This window comes from Lepus europaeus, chromosome 3 (assembly GCF_033115175.1).
Source record: "Lepus europaeus isolate LE1 chromosome 3, mLepTim1.pri, whole genome shotgun sequence".
Taxonomy (NCBI): domain Eukaryota; kingdom Metazoa; phylum Chordata; class Mammalia; order Lagomorpha; family Leporidae; genus Lepus; species Lepus europaeus.
In genome coordinates, this window is record NC_084829.1 from 30,863,148 (window position 1) to 30,880,689 (window position 17,542).

The 17,542-nt window shown below is 57.4% G+C and overlaps 1 protein-coding gene across 1 annotated transcript; it reads left to right on the top strand.

The window, feature by feature from the left end:
* The first annotated feature begins 2,941 nt into the window (after nt 1-2,941).
* LOC133755509 (RLA class I histocompatibility antigen, alpha chain 11/11-like) lies at nt 2,942-6,068 on the top strand. Its single transcript, XM_062185625.1, has 8 exons — nt 2,942-3,055; nt 3,305-3,568; nt 3,781-4,056; nt 4,587-4,862; nt 4,981-5,094; nt 5,490-5,522; nt 5,669-5,716; nt 5,860-6,068. Exons 1-6 carry the CDS (start codon nt 2,992-2,994, stop codon nt 5,507-5,509), a joined length of 1,014 nt encoding a protein of 337 aa, XP_062041609.1. The 5' UTR covers nt 2,942-2,991; the 3' UTR covers nt 5,510-5,522; nt 5,669-5,716; nt 5,860-6,068.
* Nucleotides 6,069-17,542: the final 11,474 nt, after the last annotated feature.

A 17,542-nucleotide genomic window follows, 5' to 3' on the forward strand; every position in this document is an offset into this window, starting at 1 on the left:
AGAGGTCTTCTTCCACTGGTTCACTCCCCAGTTGGCCGCAGTGCCCAGAGCTGTGCCTTCTTACAGAATGTAAATTTTTTTAAAAGATTTATTTATTTATTTGAAAGTCAAAGTTACACAGAGAGCAGAGGCAGAGAGAGAGGTCTTCCATCTGCTGGTTCACTCCCCAATTGGCCACAACAGCAAGAGCTGGGCTGATTTGAAGCCAGGAGCCAGGAGCCAGGAGCTTCTTCCTGGTCTCCCATGTGGGTGCAGGGGCCCAAGGATTTGGGCCATCCTCCACTGCTTTCCCAGGCCATAGCAGAGAGCTGGATCGTAAGAGGAGCTGCTGGGTCTTGAACCAGTGCCCATATGGGATACCGGCACTGCAGGCAGCAGCTTTACCCACTATGCCACAGCGCTGGCCTCAGAATGTAAATTTAAAATATATTATCTTGTCGGCGCCTCGGCTCAACAGGATAATCCTCCGCCTTGCAGCGCCGGCATACCAGGTTCTAGTCCCGGTTGGGGCGCCGGATTCTGTCCCAGTTGCCCCTCTTCCAGGCCAGCTCTCTGCTGTGGCCTGGGAGTGCAGTGGAGGATGGCCCAAGTGCTTGGGCCCTGCACCCGCATGGGAGACCAGGAGAAGCACCTGGCTCCTGGCTTCGGATCAGCGCGGTGCGCTGGCCGCAGCGTGCCGGCCGCAGCAGCTATTGGGGGGTGAACCAACAGAAAAAGGAAGACCTTTCTCTCTGTCTCTGTCTCTTACTGTCCACTTTGCCTGTCAAAAAAAAGAAAAAAAAAAGAAAAGAAAAAAAAATCTCAAAAACTGAAATAAAACAAGAGGTAGGGAGAAAGGACAGAGGGAAGGAGAGAGGAAGGGAATATAACCATATTTGTAGAATTATATTTATGAACTATATCGAATGTGTCAAAAACTAATTAAAATTTTAAAAAGAAAGTTAGGGGCTGGTGCTGTGGCACAATGGATAAAGCCACAGCTGCAGCACAGGAATCTCATGTAGGCACAGGTGCAGACCCGGCTGCTCCACTTCTGATCCAGCTCTCTGCTATGGCCTGGGAAGGCAAGAAGATGGCCCAAGTGCTTGGGCCCATGCACCAATGACAGAGACCCCAAAGAAGCTCCTGGATCCTGGCTTCGAATTGGCCCAGCCCCAGCCATTGCAGCCATTTGGGAAGTGAACCAATAGATGAAAGACCTCTCTCTCTCTCTCTCCTCCTGCCTCGCCTTCTCTGTAACTCTGACTTTCAAATAAATAAGTAAATCCTTTTTAAAAAGATTTTATTTATTTTTATTTGAAAGGCAGAGTTACAGACAGTGAGAGGGAGAGACAGACAGAAAGGTCCTCTTTCCGTTGGTTCACTCCCCAAATGGCTGCAACAGCTGGAGCTGCGCCAATCTGAAGCCAGGAGCTAGACACCTCCTCCCAGTCTCCCATGTGGGTGCTGGGGCCCAAGGACTTGGGCCATCTTCTACTGCTTTCCCAGGCCATAGCAGAGAGCTGGATCAGAAGAGGAGCAGCTGGGACCAGAACCCTCGCCCATATGGGATGCCAGTGCCGCAGGCAGAGGATTAACCTACTGCACCACACCACAGTGCTGGCCCCATAAATCCTTTTAAAAAAAGAAATTTTTAAAAACTCAGCATCAGATTTTCAGGGGGGTAAATTTTTTCTAGAAAGACCCAGGGGGCAGAGCGGTACTCTACCTTTTGGAAGGTATGGAGCCCAGCTCTGGGAGAGGGATTCCGGCGCTTTAAGAGGAGACAAAGAGGCTACGTTTGCTCAGATTGTAGTCTGTGGAACCCTTGCAGTCCCCAGAACCCTTCCACGGGATCCAGCGTTACACTAATTTCAGAGTAGAGTGAGCCGATATTTCCCCTTCCTGGCTACGCCGGTATCTAAGTCCTTCTACAGACATCTCAGCAAAAATTGAGGCTGTGGCACCAAACCGTGCGAGCAGTTACTCCATTCTCCACAGCACTTCCTGTTGGAGGAGAAAAGCCAGTTTCACTTTCAAATATCCTGCTGGAACAGTAATAACTACCGCAGTTAAGAGAAGTGCAAATATGAACCCAGGGACAGAAGCAGGGGGGCAGGTGGCAGTAGTTTCAGCTTTTTTTTTAGATTTGTTTATTTATTTGAAAGAGCTAGAGAGAGGCAGAGACAGGACGGGGGGAGGGGGGGAGAAAGGGAGAGAGAGAGAGAGGGAGAGAGAGAGAGAGGGAGAGAGAGAGAGGGAGAGAGAGAGGTCTTCCATCCGCTGGTTCACTCCCCAATTGGCCCCAACAGCGGGAGCTGAGCCAAGCTTCCTCCTGGTCTCCCACATGGTGCAGGGGCCCAAGAACTTGGGCCATCTTCCACTGCTTTTTTTTTTTTTTTTTTTTTTGACAGGCAGAGTGGATAGTGAGAGAGAGACAGAGAGAAAGGTCTTCCTTTTTGCCGCTGGTTCACCCTCCAATGGCCGCTGCGGCCAGCGCACCGAGCTGATCCGAAGCCAGGAGCCAGGTGCTTCTCCTGGTCTCCCATGCGGGTGCAGGGCCCAAGCACTTGGGCCATCCTCCACTGCCTTCCGGGCCATAGCAGAGAGCTGGTCTGGAAGAGGGGCAACCGGGATAGAATCCGGCGCCCCAACCAGGACTAGAACCCGGTGTGCTGGCGCCGCAAGGCGGAGGATTAGCCTGTTGAGCCACGGCGCCGGCCATCTTCCACTGCTTTTCCAAGCCACAGCAGAGAGCTTGGTAGGAAGCGGAGCAGCCGGTTCGGTCCAAGGGCCCAAGTCTGGACCGAGGAAGCCCAAAGCCCGAGTCCCTGCCTTCCTAAGTTTCGCTTTCTCTCACACAGCCTGGGTTGGGTCCTTCTGCCCGGACACTCATGACGCGAGCCCAGGCCTCACTCCCATTGGACGTCCTTTCCAGAGGAGCCAATCGGCACCGCAGGTCTGAAATCCCCGAGCCGCGACGGTGACTGTCTCTACCAGGAGGATGGGACCATGGAGTCCGGGGCCCTGCTCCTGCTGCTCGCGGGGTCCCTGGCCCTGACCGAGACCCGGACAGGTGAGTGCGGGGTCGGGAGGGAGACGGTCTCTGCGGGGCAGGAGCGTGGGGACCGCGCAGACCTGGCCTCTGCGTTTCCGCCCCTCTCATCCAACACCCCCAACCCTGAACCCGCCCTGACCTCCCCCTGCCCACGTTTAAGACCCTCCTTCCCCCCGACCTCCGCCTAGTCCCCACCCGGCCCCGTCGACCAAGTGTCGACAAGGGAGGGGGTCGGCGCGGGTCTCAGCCGCTCTTTCCCGATCCCAGGCTCGCACTCCCTGACTTATTTCTACACCTCGGTGTCCCGGCCCGGCCTGGGGGTGCCGCACTTCATCGCCGTGGGCTACGTGGACGACACGCAGTTCATGCGCTTCGACAGCGACGCCGCGAGTTTGAAGGCCGAGCCGCGGGCGCCGTGGATGCAGCAGGTGGAGCCGGGGTACTGGGACCGGCAGACCTTGCGTGCCAAGAACACCGAGCTTTTTTTCCGAGTAAACCTGCAGACCCTGGGCGGCTACTACAACCACAGCGGTGAGTGCTGCTGGGTCTGGGGCGTCCCCAACCTCCAGGGACGGGCCGGAGTCCCCGAGTCTCTGGGTCCGCCCTTCACCTAGAGAACCGGCTGGACCGCGGAGCTTCGCCCGGGTTTCGTTTTCAGTTTGGGCTGGAATGGGATGGGTCTGTACGGGCAGTCTGACCGCCAGCAGGCTGACCGGCCGGGGCTGACCGCGGGACGGGGCCAGGGTCTCACACCCTCCAGTGGATGTACGGCTGCGAGGTCGGGGCGGACGGGCGCTTCCTCCGCGGGTATGAGAAGTTCGCCTACGATGGCGCCGACTACATCACCCTGAACGAGGACCTGCGCTCCTGGACCGCGGCGGACACAGCAGCGCAGATCTCCAAGCGCAAATCCGAGGAAGCCAGCGAGGCGGAGCGCCACAGGGCCTACCTGGAGGGGGAGTGCGTGGAGTGGCTGAGCAGATACCTGCAGGACGGGAAGGAGACGCTGCAGCGCGCAGGTGCGCGGGGCCTCGGGGCCACTTGCTCAGCTCCCCTTGGGTGGCGGCCACACCTGAGGCCAGTGAAGGTGTAGAGGAAGTAGAATTGAGGCCACGGTGCAGCTGCTCCCTGGGATGCCGAGAGGGAGGAGCGCGCCCAGGTTTCCGGATCCTGTACCGAGTGATTTTCAGAAGACCCGCCCTTCGCAGGAGTTCACGGGCAGACCGTCCTTGTGACTTGGGAACCGTGGGTCTCTGGTGGTCTGACATCTGAATCCAACGTTGGCTTTCACCTAGGTCAAGAATAGAATCCTGCCCCATCCCCTCCCAGGAACTGGGAGCCGTGGACCCTGGGCCTTCTCACCTCTCACCCAGGACTTTCCAAGCAATAGGATATTATCCCTGATGCCTGTGTCCAGGCCGTGTGAGGGTTTTGCACTACACAGCCCTCACTGCTCCACATAATCCTGTCAACTCTCCCAATGTCACATGGCACTGCTGGGAAGTCCCCAGAAATGCAGAGTGTCTGACCTTTTGCCTCTTCTGCTCAGACCCGCCCAAAGCCCACGTGACCCACCACCCCGCCTCTCACCGGGAAGCCACCCTGAGGTGCTGGGCCCTGGGCTTCTACCCCGCGGAGATCTCACTGACCTGGCAGCGGGATGGAGTGGACCAGACCCAATACGTGGAGCTCGTGGAGACCAGGCCTGGGGGCGACGGAACCTTCCAGAAGTGGGCGGCTGTGGTGGTGCCTTCTGGGGAGGAGCAGAGATACACGTGCCGTGTGCAGCACGAGGGGCTGCCCGAGCCCCTCACCCTGAGATGGGGTGAGGAGGGCAGGAGGGGCGGGGCCTCTGTGGGGAGGGCAGAGCCCTGCTGGGGCCTTCAGCAGGGTCAGGGCTGAGCCCTGGGGTCAGAGCCCCTCACCTCCCCTTCCCTTCTCAGAGCCTCCTGCTCAGCCCACTGTGCTCACAGTGGGAATTGTTGTTGGAGTTCTTGGAGTTCTTCTGATCCTGGGAGCTGTGGTCGCTGTTGTGAGGAGGAGGAAGCTCAGCTCAGGTAGGGGAGGGGTGGGTGGGGTCTGAGTCTCTTGTACCTGGGGGACTTCCAGCCCCAGGGAGAAGTGCACCAGCCCTGTTCATGGTATGTGCAGTCCACACCCATCTGCACACACAGGCTGGGCCCTGTGTGCTAACATGGGTCTCTGTAAAGCACAAGGGAAGATAAGGACAAATGTTTCCTGGGCTGGTGCTGGTGATGGGAGCTGAGTGCCAGCAGCCGCAGAGCAGGGGGCAGCCCCAGCTGAGGGCAGGGCCCCAGGGGCGGGGTCTCCTGTCCCACAGCCACAGTTCTGGAAGCTTCTGTAGGATGAGCCAGTGCTCTGGGCTTCCTCTAGGTGGGTGCTCAGGCCCTGCCTCCTTCCTGGCCTCTCACAAGGTGTTTTCTTCTTACAGATAGGAAAGGAGGGAGATAGGCTCCGGCTGCAGGTAAGTCCTGGGGTGTGGTGGGGGTGGGGGTCACCGAGACCCTTGCCACAGTGAGAAGCCCATGGAGACGCTGCCTGCCCACCCCACGTCCCTCCCTCAGCCACGTCCCCTGTGGGCCTCACCCAGCCCTGATTTGTTCACCCCAGGTGGCCACAGGGACCAGGGCTCTGATGATTCTCTCCTGGCTGTGAAAGGTGAGACCTGGAGGCCTGAAAGGAAGGGGTGGGGCAGAGGGGACACCGTGGGTCTGGGGATTCCTTGAATGGGCCATGGTGGTGGCTGCTCATGTCCCCGTGTGCACTGCTCATCTGATCTTGTTATCTGGATTTTTCTATAGCGTGAGGCCATGGCCTGTGTGGGACTGAGCGATGCAGATTCGTGCAGGCCCCGTCTTTGTCCTCAGAGCCCGGCTCACCTTGAGCGCATCAGCTCCAGGCCCGCCCTGCCCGTGTGGGCGTCTCCGTCCTGTCTCAGATCCCCATGCACTGCGCTGCAGCTCCTTCCCCATTCAGTCTGAATAACGATTTATTTTTCCAGTTCTTGTCATGTGGTGTGTGTGTGAGTTAATTAAATGAGGAGATTCCTAAAATTTGAGAAAGGAAATAAATGGAAGCAGTAGGGCCTGGCACCATGGCTCACTTGGCTAATCCTCTGCCTGTGGCGCTGGCATCCCATATGGGCACCGGGTTCTAGTCCCGGTTGCTCCTCTTCCAGTCCAGCTCTCTGCTGTGGCCCAGGAGGGCAGTGGAGGATGGCCCAAGTGCTTGGGCCCTGGACCCTCATGGGAGACCAGGAGAAGCACCTGGCTCCTGGCTTCGGATCAGCGCAGCACCGGCCGTAGCGGCCACTTGGGGGGTGAACCAATGGAAGGAATGAAGTAGCACCTTGACAGTAGGGACTCCATTTTGGAGAACCTGAGACTCCATTCTGGGAAGGTGCCCCCCCACACGCACACCATGAGGCTCTGGTCTATGATCTAAAACAGTTGAACAATAGCAGTCCACTACATCACATATGGCAGAGCATAGAAAACCCCCTAGCATGATTGCTCAAGCTTGGAAGTGGATAGGCTGCACCTGGGTTAATGATAAAAATGTAATTTGTCTATGTCCTACATATGATTAAAACCAATGCCTGGATTAATGTCAAGATTATAATTGAAAGTGTTAAGATTGTAACTGGTATTGTCAAGATTATAATTGATACTAGTTTCGCATAGGTTTTAGGTCAGCTTGACCCCAGTAACCATATATTCCCCCCTGATCCTAACAACCATGAATTCCCCTCCCAATTTTGTGGTTTTTGCCTTTATAAACCCTGTTGCTTTGGGCTTCAGGGCTGAGAGTTCTTTAGGGCATGAGCCCACTCTCCACTGCTGGCAAACAAAGGACCATCAAATTTTATCAATGTGTGGAGCTCCTTTGTTTACACTTGCTCAGGTATAACAGGAAGACCTTTCTCTCTCTCTCTCTCTCTCTCTGTCTGTCTCTCTCTCTTTCATTGTCTGTAACTCTACCTGTCAAATAAATAAATAAATAATCTTATAAAAAAAAATAGAAGTGCTAGAACCTTCCAGAATCCTGTGCTTGCTGTGCTGAGTGTGCTGCAGGTGGGGCTGGGAGGGGCCGGGAGGCACTGAGTGAGGACAGTGCTGTGCCCCTGGGTGCTGAGTCCATCCAGGCGTTGTGGTCGCTCCTTACCCAGGTCCCTGCCCCGTCCTCATCTCCAGTGGAAGCCCTGCCCCCCCGCCCCACCCGCCTGTGCTCATAGGGACTCAGCCACGGCCCAGGAGGTCCTGTCCCTGGGACCCACAGCAGGGACGGCTTCCTGCGCCCAGGCAGCCTGAGCTCAGGCTTGGGCCCAGCCACGGCCCCCATCTTTCCCGTGTTCATTTATTTTTCATTTCCTTGGCTGCTCACACTGCTCTATTTCCTGTGAGGGCCCTGGTGACAGCAGGGTGAGGGGGCGGGGCTGTGGCTGCCTCAGGCTGCATCTGACCTGGGCTCCATGGATAAAGAAGCAGTAGCAGGAAGGGGGCGGAGCTCCACTGCAGGTGTTGCGCGCTGTGGGCCACGCCCACGACACCCAGGCTGCAGCCCTGAGGGAGGCAGAAGCTGCTGGCCCTGTGGAGCCTGCGTTCCCATGAGAGGAGGCAGCTGAAGGGCTCTGGACAGAGCAATGGGAGAGCGCTCAGGGTAGGAGGTTAGTGCGTGGGGGAGGTGGTGCAGAGTGGACATGAGAGAGAGAAAGTGGCTGCCTTGCGTGATGCGGGGGCAGCGTGCACCCCACTGAGACAGTGGCCTTGAAGACATTTGAGGGACATGAGGAGTCATCTGCAAAGCCATCTAGGGCAAGCCCTTTACAGGCAGGGAACCTCCAGTGCAAATGTCCTGGGGCAGGAGAGTGTGTGTGCGTTCATGTATGTGGGAGCGTGTGTCTACACTACAGGAACAAGGAGCAGAGGGTCGTGAAGCCTGGGTCAGGGGCACGACTGGCACGGAGGTGGTGTGCACACTGGCAGGGTGTAGCCCTTGCTCTAAGTGAGCTGGGAGCTGGGAGAGCTCTGAGCAGGAAGGGGCGTGGCTCTGCTGCTCCCTTACAGGACCCATGGCTGCTGGGGGAGGGTGGGGCACAGAGGCCAGCAAGGCTGCAGGAGGACGTCAGGGCACACACAGAGCCCAGGCTGGGGACGTGGCTACCGTGCTGAGGCGGGGGTGGGAGGAGTGGGAGAGCAGCTTCCGGCTCCTTCTGAAGATGGACTCACGGCACCGCCTCGTGGATGGCACCAGGGGCTGAGAGAGGGCGGTCAAGGAGGCCTGGCAGCAGGAGGAGGGGGTTTCTCTGGGGGGAGGGGGCGACAGTGGGCGGGACATCTGAGGAGGGGGCGGCCCAGGCGTCCATGCAGGCGCCCTGGGAGCCAGGTGTCTGCTGGGAGTGTGGCTGACACTGTGGGGCCAGCAGCTGGGCCGGGGGATGGAGTTAGGAGAAACGTCTGGGCTGAGAAGTAGACGGGGAGGGGCACCGTGTGCATGGGGTTTGCAGCCCTGAGCAGAGACACAGTCACCAAGGGAGGGGGCGGCTGGAGGAGAAAGGACCCAAGCCCAGCCCTGGTCCTGCAGCGTCAGTGATGGGAGCGAGCTCACAGCAGAGCCGGCCGCGGGTCTGGGTCTACATCCTGCACTGGGGGGCCAGGACTTGCTGTGCAGGAGCCCCCGGGACCCCATGAGGATTCAGTCTGGAGCGAGCAGGTCTGCGTGTGTCCAGGGTGTCCTGCCGCTGTGGTCCCCAGGCCACTTTCAGCAAGACCTGGACTGGGACCCCCAGGCCCTGCCTTGGTCTCCCCTTCGGGATTAGTAACTGAGCAGTTCCTGAGCAGGGCCCACACTGGGAGTCTCTGGCAGGGACTGAGTGCAGCTGTCCCCGCCTACAGTGCAGCTTTCCCAGCCCACAGTCCACAGTGCAGCCGTCCCCGCCCACATGCAGCCATCCCCGCCCACAGTGCAGCCGTCCCGCCCACAGTGCTCTCCCTGATTCCCTAGAGTTTCTGAGGTGTGTGGCGCACACACAACTCTGAGCTTCTTTCCAGTTGTGACTGCGCCTGTCTCCCAGGCTCAGATGTGCTGGGCGGCCCTCTCTCGCGGTGCTGGGCAGTGGGAGTGAGTCTGGCTCCCAGTCAGTCCCAGGCTCCTGAGGAGGCCACGGCCCCCAGCAGGGCTCCTGGCAGGCAGTGTGATGGGGGGAGGGGCAGTGCATTCTGTCAACTCCCAGTGCCCGCACCGAGTGTCAAAGGCATTGGATTTTTTTTTTCTTTCTTTTTTCTTCTTTTTTTTTTTTTTTTTTTTTTGGACAGGCAGAGTTAGACAGTGAGACAGAAAGAGAGACACAGAGAGAAAGATCTTCCTTTTTCCGTTGGTTCACCCCCCCAAGTGGCTACTACAGCCGGCGCGCAGCGCCGATCCAAAGCCAGGAGCCAGGTGCTTCCTCCTGGTCTCCCATGCGGGTGCAGGGCCCAAGCACTTGGGCCATCCTCCACTGCCCTCCCGGGCCACAGCAGAGAGCTGGCCTGGAAGAGGAGCAACCAGCACAGAATCTGGCACCCCACCTGGGACTAGAACCCGTGGTACAGGTGCTGCAGGCGGAGGATTAGCCTAGTGAGCTGCGGCACTGGCCCTGGATTTTCTTTTTTTTAAAAAGGGTTTTGTATTTATTTGAGAGGCAGAATTACAGATGGGGAGAGGAGAGAGAGAGAGAGAGAGAGAGAGAGAGAGAGAGAGAGAGAGAAAGGTCTTCCATCTGCTGGTTTAATCCACAAGTGGCTGCAACAGTCTGAGATGGGCTGAACCAAAACCAAGACCCAGGACTTCCTTCAGGTCTCCCATGTGGGTGCAGGGGCCTAAGGACTCTGGCCATCTTCTGCTGCTTTCCCAGTGCCTTAGCAGGGAGCTGGATCAGAAGTGGAGCAGCCAGTGCTTGAACTGTTTACCCCACATGGGATGCCAGCACTGCAGGCGGTGGCTTCAACTGAAATGTCACAACGTTGGCCCCTTACATAACCACTTTAAAGATCACACTAAGTTATATAACCAGGACGGCATGGTGCTGGCATGAGGAACAGACACATGGACACAAAAAATAATTGGAAGCCCAGAAAAATATCCTTCGATTTACAGCAAAGTGACCTTTCACAAAGATACCAAAACGCACACTGAAGAAAGGACAATTCAACATGGGGATGGGAACACTGGATACTCACATGCAGCACAATGTAGACCCTTATGTGGCCGGCGCCGTGGTGTAGAAGGTTAAGCCTCTGCCTGCAGTGCCAGCATCCCATTAGGGCACTGGTTAGAGGCCTGGCTGCTCCTCTCCTGATCCAGCTCCCAGCTAATGCACCTGGCAAAGCTGCAGAAGACGGCCCAAGTGCTTGGGCCACTGAATGCATGTGGGAGACCCAGAGGAAGCTCCTGGTTCCTGGCTTCAGATTAGAACAGCTCCTACCGCTGTGGCCATTTAGGGAGTGAACCAGCAGGGGGAAGACTCTCTCTCTGCCTCTGCCTCTCTGAAACTCTGCCTTTCAAATAAATAAATAAATAAATGCTTTTAAAAAGTGAAAGCTATCAACTACTGAAGACTTAGGAGAACGATGTTTGCACAGTGTTTGTGGGAGTGGCCTTATGAAAAGTAGTGTGGACAACCTTAAGAATTAAAACTAGAATCTTTCTGAAACATTTACATTTATTTATAAAAGTAAATCAAAGTGAACTACCTCGTTGCTTTAAGCAGCGTGGCTGCTGTTACTCACCCACACAGGCAAAGGCTATCGCCGGCAGCATCCGGGCGGGAGTGGGGACGTTTATGTCAGCGCAGTGTCAGCCGTGGAAGGAGGCGGCTCCGCTCCCCTAACGTGGGACTGCACAGGCAGACCGCCCGTCTGAATGCACAGCGGGGCCACTGGGACGGGAAGGCGTAGGAGCCGGGGTGGGGACCACGGGGCTAACACCGCTGCATGGAGGGGTCGGGCCCAGGGGTCCAGGCTCAGAGGCCGACTACAGCGCACCGCCAGCTTTTATGTATGTCAGTGGCAGCTGGAAGACAGGCACTCAAAGGCTGAAATAAGAACAATGAGAAAGGGGCCGGCACTGGGACACAGCAGGTTAACACCAGCTTCCCATGTGAGCGCCAGTTCCAGCCCAGCTGCTCCACTCTGATCCAGCTCCCTGCTGATGCACCCAGGAAAGCAGTGGAAGAAGGTCTGAGTGCTGGGTCCCTGTCACCCATGTGGGGGACCTGGATGAGGTCTCAGGCTCCTGGCTTCGACCTGGCCCATTCTCAGCCATTGCAGCCATTTGGGGAGTGAACCTGTAGATGGACGATCTCTCTCTCTCCATCTCTCCCTCTACCTCCCTCTCTGTAGCTCTGCCTTTCAAATAAATAAGTATTTTAGAAATAAATAAATAAAGGAAGCAATGAAAAGAACATGGAAATGGAAATTGCCCTGATTTGATGTACAGTTCAAAATGTTCAGGCTTGGCGGTGTGGCGCAGTAAGCTAAGCCTCCACCTGCGGTACCAAAATCCCATATTGGTGCCAGTTTGAGTCCTGGCTGCTCCACTTCCCATCCAGCTCCCTGCTGATGCACCTGGGAGAGCAGTGGAAAATGGCCCAAGTGTTTGTGCCCCGCACCCTTGTGGGAGATCCGAAAGAAGCTCCAGGCTCCTGGCTTCAGATCGACGCAGCTCTGACTGTTCCGGCCATCTGGGGAGTGAACCAGAGGATGGAAGACTTTTCTTTCTGTCTCTCTCTCTCTCTCTCTCTCTCTCTCTCTCTCTCTGTAATTCTACCTCTTAAAAAATGTGCAAAATGACAAGTCAGGAGCCACAGACCCATGGCCACAGGTACCCTCACTTCTAACCACTTGTGTTGAATCTCCTCCACTTTATCCTTGGTGACTGCCCACAGGAGGCTGCCGAGGCCACGCCCCTACTCTGGGTGACGCCTTCCACACCCCCAGAACAGCAGCGAGAGCAGGGGCCCACGGGAAGAAACAAGCAACAGGGGAGCCACGCACAGCTGAGTGCTGCTCAGGCATCAAAGCAGGGTCCTCCGACACCTGCCACATGGGGAGGAGCCTACGATGATGCGAGAGAGAAGCTGGCAGTAGAGCCACGCACTCTGTGTGGAACACGGGAACATGGGACCACAGGGGCGTGGCCAGCAGATGCAGTGTCAGTTACAGGATTCACTTCCTGTTCCAGTGCACAGGAGGCCTGGAGCAATCATTTCAACACAGATAAAGGGAATTTAAGTGTGCACAAAGGATGAGGAGTCGAGGTGCTGGCTGTGCGGATCACACACTGTGTACACGAGCTGGAGTACCCAGAGGGCCGTGGGCAGGGGCAGCCGCGGGGAAGGCCTGGAATCAGTGCCCAGGGGGTGCAGGAGGGGCTGTGGGAGAGGGGAGGACTCACTAGTACTGTGGGAGGGGGGAGAATGGGTGAGCACGCAAGCTCATCAGAGTCCATATCAGGGTGCAGGGGATTTATGGGGGGACACCAGGGAGGAGGGAAGGATGGAGGGAGTCACAGGCAGAGGCCTTTGGCTGGGAGCCCCATACTGCCCCCTGCTCAGTCCAAGCGCAGAGCAGCCACAGTCCTGGGGCCTGAGAGAGGCTGTGTGGGCCTGGGGTCTCCATACCAGGTCGTGGGCAGGAGAAAGAGGGGCCCTAACCCGGGTACAGGGACCCCGGGACTGAGCTGAAACTCGCTGCTGACTCCAGGAGAAGCCAGGGCCCTGGGCCCCTGAGAACTGTCTCCAGAGTGGCCGCAAAGGTGCCTGAGCCTCGGCTCTCAGGACCCTGGAAAGCTCAGGGGAGCAACCAGAGGCTGCTGGTGAGCCTAGAAAGGCTAGGAAGTCCTGGAAGTGGAGGCCGGAAGGCCAGGCGGTGCAGCGGGTGGGGAGTAGGATCTGGAGCCCAGAGCCCGTTGGGGAAGCCTGAGGGGCTGACAGCGCTGAGCCGCAGGATTGAGTTGTGCGGGCAACAGGTGGCCTCCATCCCGCAACCCTGGCCTCCGCCCGGCCCCATGCCCACCATGTAGGAGCCCGACCAGTTACAGGCTCTGCAAGACATCTGAACCCGGGAAACTCTTGCGGCCTTGCTCGACCGAGGACCGCACGAGCCTCACTCATCGATGGCAGCACCCATGGGTGCAGAGTGTAGCTCTGGCCAGGACGAGCAGGACACGGCAGGCCCCATGACCCGCTTCCCGCGCAGTGGTGCAGTGGGAAAGTGGGTCTGCCCCAGCAGATCTGTGGAGAAACCCCAAGGGCGAACACACGAATCCACCTGCTCGGCCCCTGCTCGCATCCGGCGACAACGGACCCAACCGTGGACAGAGAGCGGGGCCGCGCTCGTGGAGGGGAAAAGTCCCAGGGAACGCTCAGCCCAGGGCAGCGCAGTGCAGGGCCTCAGAGAACAGCAGAGGCTGCAGAGAGCCTGCTGTGAGGGAGCGCGAGGACAGGGAGCCTTGCCTAGGGGCCCCCGCAAGCACTCTGCAGATGATGGCCAAACCCGGAGCACGCCCAGGTCGCTGACGTCACCTGCCAGGCCCGCGGACTCCGCGCTGTGGCGTCAGACTGGTGTCCAGACTCCCAGGGGCAGTTGGTGGGACCCAGCGCCCAGGCTCAGCCCGGGGGAAGGGAGCACGCCCGCCCTCTGCGGAGCTCCCCGCAGACCTTGGCCCCGCCCTCTGAGAAGGCCTTCCGCGCTGGGTCCGCTCCCACTCAGCCTCTCCGCCCCGGTTCGGCCACTACAGCCCCTGCCCCACGCAGCCAGGCCTCCTCCCCGGGCCACGCCCTGTAGCGGCCCCTCCCCCCACTCTCCGGGTTGCACGGCGGCTCCAGCGCCTTTTGTCTCAGAACCACCGCCTTAGAGCAGGCTTTCTCGCCTGCAGGCCACACACGCACAGGCTCCAGGAACCCTGGGCCTGTCCCAGCCACGACCAAAACGCCCCGAGCCCCAGCGCGTGGAGCCTCTGGCACCTGCCCTCAGCCGGCATGCCTGCAGCCTGGCCTCCCCTGCCTGCTCTGGCGACGTCTCCCCGGGGCGCAGTAAAACAGGACTCCCTGCCTGGCCCTCCCCCCCACCAGGAGCCCGCGGCTTAAACACTGGTCCTCTGCAGTGACTTCCCCTCTGCCGTGCACCCCACGGGACCTCCCCGCATGCTGAGATCACCCCAACCTCACGTGGTGTTGGCACAGCCTTGGGATGGGGGCAAAACCACCCCTACGGGCATGGGAGCACAACATGATGGGTTCTGGGTATTTTTTTTCCTAATTTCTTGAGAGAAAGAGAAAGAGCCTCCTAACAGAGGAGGAGGGGACATTCCATCCATTTATTCACACTCACACACACACACACACACACACACCCCAAATGCACACCAGGTCCTGCAATCCAGGTGTCCCAAGCAAGTGGCAAGCACTCACCCACCTGAGCCAACTCCATAACTCTGACATCTCCGTTCCTGATCCTGGCTCAGGTCTGGGGCGCTCCCTAGGGTCTGCACACACTGCTGCCCATGCCCATGCCTCCCAAGATGCCCTCCCTACTGAGCGCTCCCCTCCTCCCCAGCCCGCACCTAGTCCCTCTAGGCTCTGCCCCAAACTCCCTTCTCTGCCTGGGCTGTGGCCTCGGGTGCCTGCGCTCCCAGCACAGGGGCGCCTCTCCCTCAGCTGGAGACCAGGCTGCATTCAGAAAGGAACAGAACCCACACGGTGCAGGTGGCAATGTCACCCATGTTACAGGAGAAGCAAAGGGACCTTGTCTTCGCACAAGAAACAATTCAGGTGTGAGACAGAGAGCAGGGGAAAGCAACATAACAAGGTTTATTAGGGTAGGGCATCCGTAAGAACGAATGGGCACCTCTCCAGACAGAATCTGAGAGAGAGTGTGGAGTGCACATTTAGGCTGGGGTTTTTAAGGGGGTGCGTCTTGCCTTCCTGCCTTTTCCTTCCCCCTCTCCTTCTCCTCCCGAACAAAGGACTTGTTGGGTGTAAATATGAAAAATTCCTTTCGGAGTTTTTCCCATTGAAGTTATCAGACAGGGGGAAGCCTGGCTGGTATCACCGCACCTTAGAGGAAGGGTGTTTATCAGGCCAGGTAGAAGGGGCAGGACCCCCTGGAAGGTCATCAGGATCTAGGCGGGACTCAGAAGTGCAGATACTAGGCTGCACCTGGAAGGTTATTGGGTAAAAGGGTCAGGACTCCCTGGAAGGTCCGCAGGATCTAGGCGGGACTTTGAAGTGCAAGATGCTGGGCTTCTGGAGCTTTCACAGTTGGTGCTGGTCTTCTTTATATAAACACATAGGCTCCATTTCTGACCTCCTACCTAACAACTCCGGCGGGAGTTTCCTGGGGGCACCGAGGTCGCGTGCACCGTGCGCTGGGGCACCGCCAGCGCTTCAGGCGCGCCGCACGCAGGGACCCGCACAGCCTGTGCCCGCCCTGCCAGATGCGCGCCCGCCCCGTGGGTTGGCCCAGAGGCTCCACACTCAGTGGGAGGAGTGGCAAGGAGACAGCAGAGAGGGGAAGGCAGACGGGGACGAGCTGGGGCAGAGCTGGGGGAGCAAGAAAAAGGGAACCGGTCCCGGGAAAGCGGGCAAGGAAGCAGCAGCAAGGGCGCCCATGGGGCGGCGGGGGCGGGAGACACAGCGCTGGGGGCTGCAGGCCCCGCCCCGCGGCCTCCCCAGGAGCTCTGCCGGCCACCTCGCCCCCCTTACGCCCCCACAACCCCGCTCTGTGGCAGGGCAGCTGCAGCTTTCCCCTCTCGTGTGTATTGGAGTTAAAACAAAATCTGCATCACGCACGGGACAGGCGGGAGGGAGAGCAGCACCCTTGTGACGCCCGGGGTCACAACCCCACAGCCATGGCCCAAATAACGTCACACACATCTGTATTCTTGTCCCGCGGTCAGAGCCAGGGTCGGGTGGGGTTTGTAGCTCAGGGGCTGGAAGCCGCTGGAGACACGCGGGTCCCACACAGGACACCCCGGTGCCAGCGCGGACGACCCGGCTTCCTACCCAGCTCCCCGCTAGTGGGCATCCTGGGAGGCAGCAGGCGATGACTCTGTGACCGGTCCCCGCCACCTGCGTGGGCAACTAGATGGAACTCCCGGCTCCCCCCTTTGCCCTCCCCAGCACTGGCTGTTTGGGGGCATTTCAGGAGTGAACCAGGGGATGGAAGATTTGCTCTCTCTCTAATAAAATGGAAAAGGAGAGAGAGAGAACAAGTATTCACAGAGTATTTACACTGTCTCGTTTAAAAATCAGTTAATTCTGGTAGTAAAAATAATCAAATTTGGATTAAAGATGCATCTCTCATTGAAATGGGAGTAAAGCAGCAGATGGAAGACCTCTCTCTCTCTCTCTCTCTCTCTCTCTCTTCCAAACAAATAAATAAATTTTTTTAAAAAAAATCTTTAAAAGAAAAAGAAAGAGCAGAGAAACTGTAACACGAGCTGTGCAGGGCTCCCTGGCGATGTGCGAACGTGCAAAGCCTTGCCTCCTCTGCTGCCCGGTGCAGAAAGACCCTCACTCAGCGTGTGCCAGATCACCCACCCACCCACTCCCCAACCCTGTATGGAAGCTGCCTTAGTGGATTTTTATTCTCCCCCCTTCGAGGGATTTTATTTCAAGATAAAGCACAACTTCCACCCAGACCAGGATGCCAAAGAGTGAAAAAAGTGTTATGCCTCATGTGTCCTCCAAAGAGGGCACATAGTAGCACAAATATCTCTTTTTTTAAAAAATATTTATTTATTTGAAATAATTAGCGATGGCGACAGAGATCTTCCATCTCTTGGTTTGCTCCACACATGGCTGTAACCAGCAGGGCTGGGCCAGGCCGCTTCACCCACTGTGCCACAACACCAACTCTGCACAAAAGTCCAAACCATCACTGTGTGGTCCTCAAAGGCTGTAACTCAGTCACTGAAATGCTTCTGCTTTCAACTGACGTGATGTTTGCTAGGAAACCTCCGTCAGAACTTCCTTGGTTTCTTGGGAGTTAAACACCTGTACTCTCCCAACGTTTCTTGGCCTGATCTCATCTTTGGGGCCTCCTGAGCCCTCAAAGCACAGTTGAAGAAAGCCCGGATCTCTTTCCTGCATGCTGCTTCGCAGAATTCATGTGCTTCCAGCAAACCATGGTCACCGACATCTCTGTGACAGAGGTCGCCTGGCCCTTCTCCCGGCACCACACCCCTGCGCGGTAGCTAGGATGAGGGGTTACTCACTGGCTTTTAGTGACCGCGACTGATGAGGCCTGGCTTCTTTTATGATTTTTTGGTCCAAAAATTGTAGGCTGAGAAAGCAGTCACATTTCTTACAATGTAGGATACAGTAATTGGGGTTGCTGCATAATTTGGGTTCCTCCTTAGGAATGAGACTTTGAGATCTATAAAGCCATTGAAAATATATACAGCTTTTTATATACAACTGGATGTATTTGTTGATTTTTATAT

Coding starts and splice junctions, on each gene's coding strand:
- LOC133755509 (XM_062185625.1), top strand. CDS start 2,992: ATGGAGTCCGGGGCCCTGCTCCTGCTGCTCGCGGGGTCCCTGGCCCTG. Junction 3,056..3,304: donor CCTGACCGAGACCCGGACAG/GTGAGTGCGGGG, acceptor TCCCGATCCCAG/GCTCGCACTCCCTGACTTAT. Junction 5,095..5,489: donor GAGGAGGAAGCTCAGCTCAG/GTAGGGGAGGGG, acceptor TTCTTCTTACAG/ATAGGAAAGGAGGGAGATAG.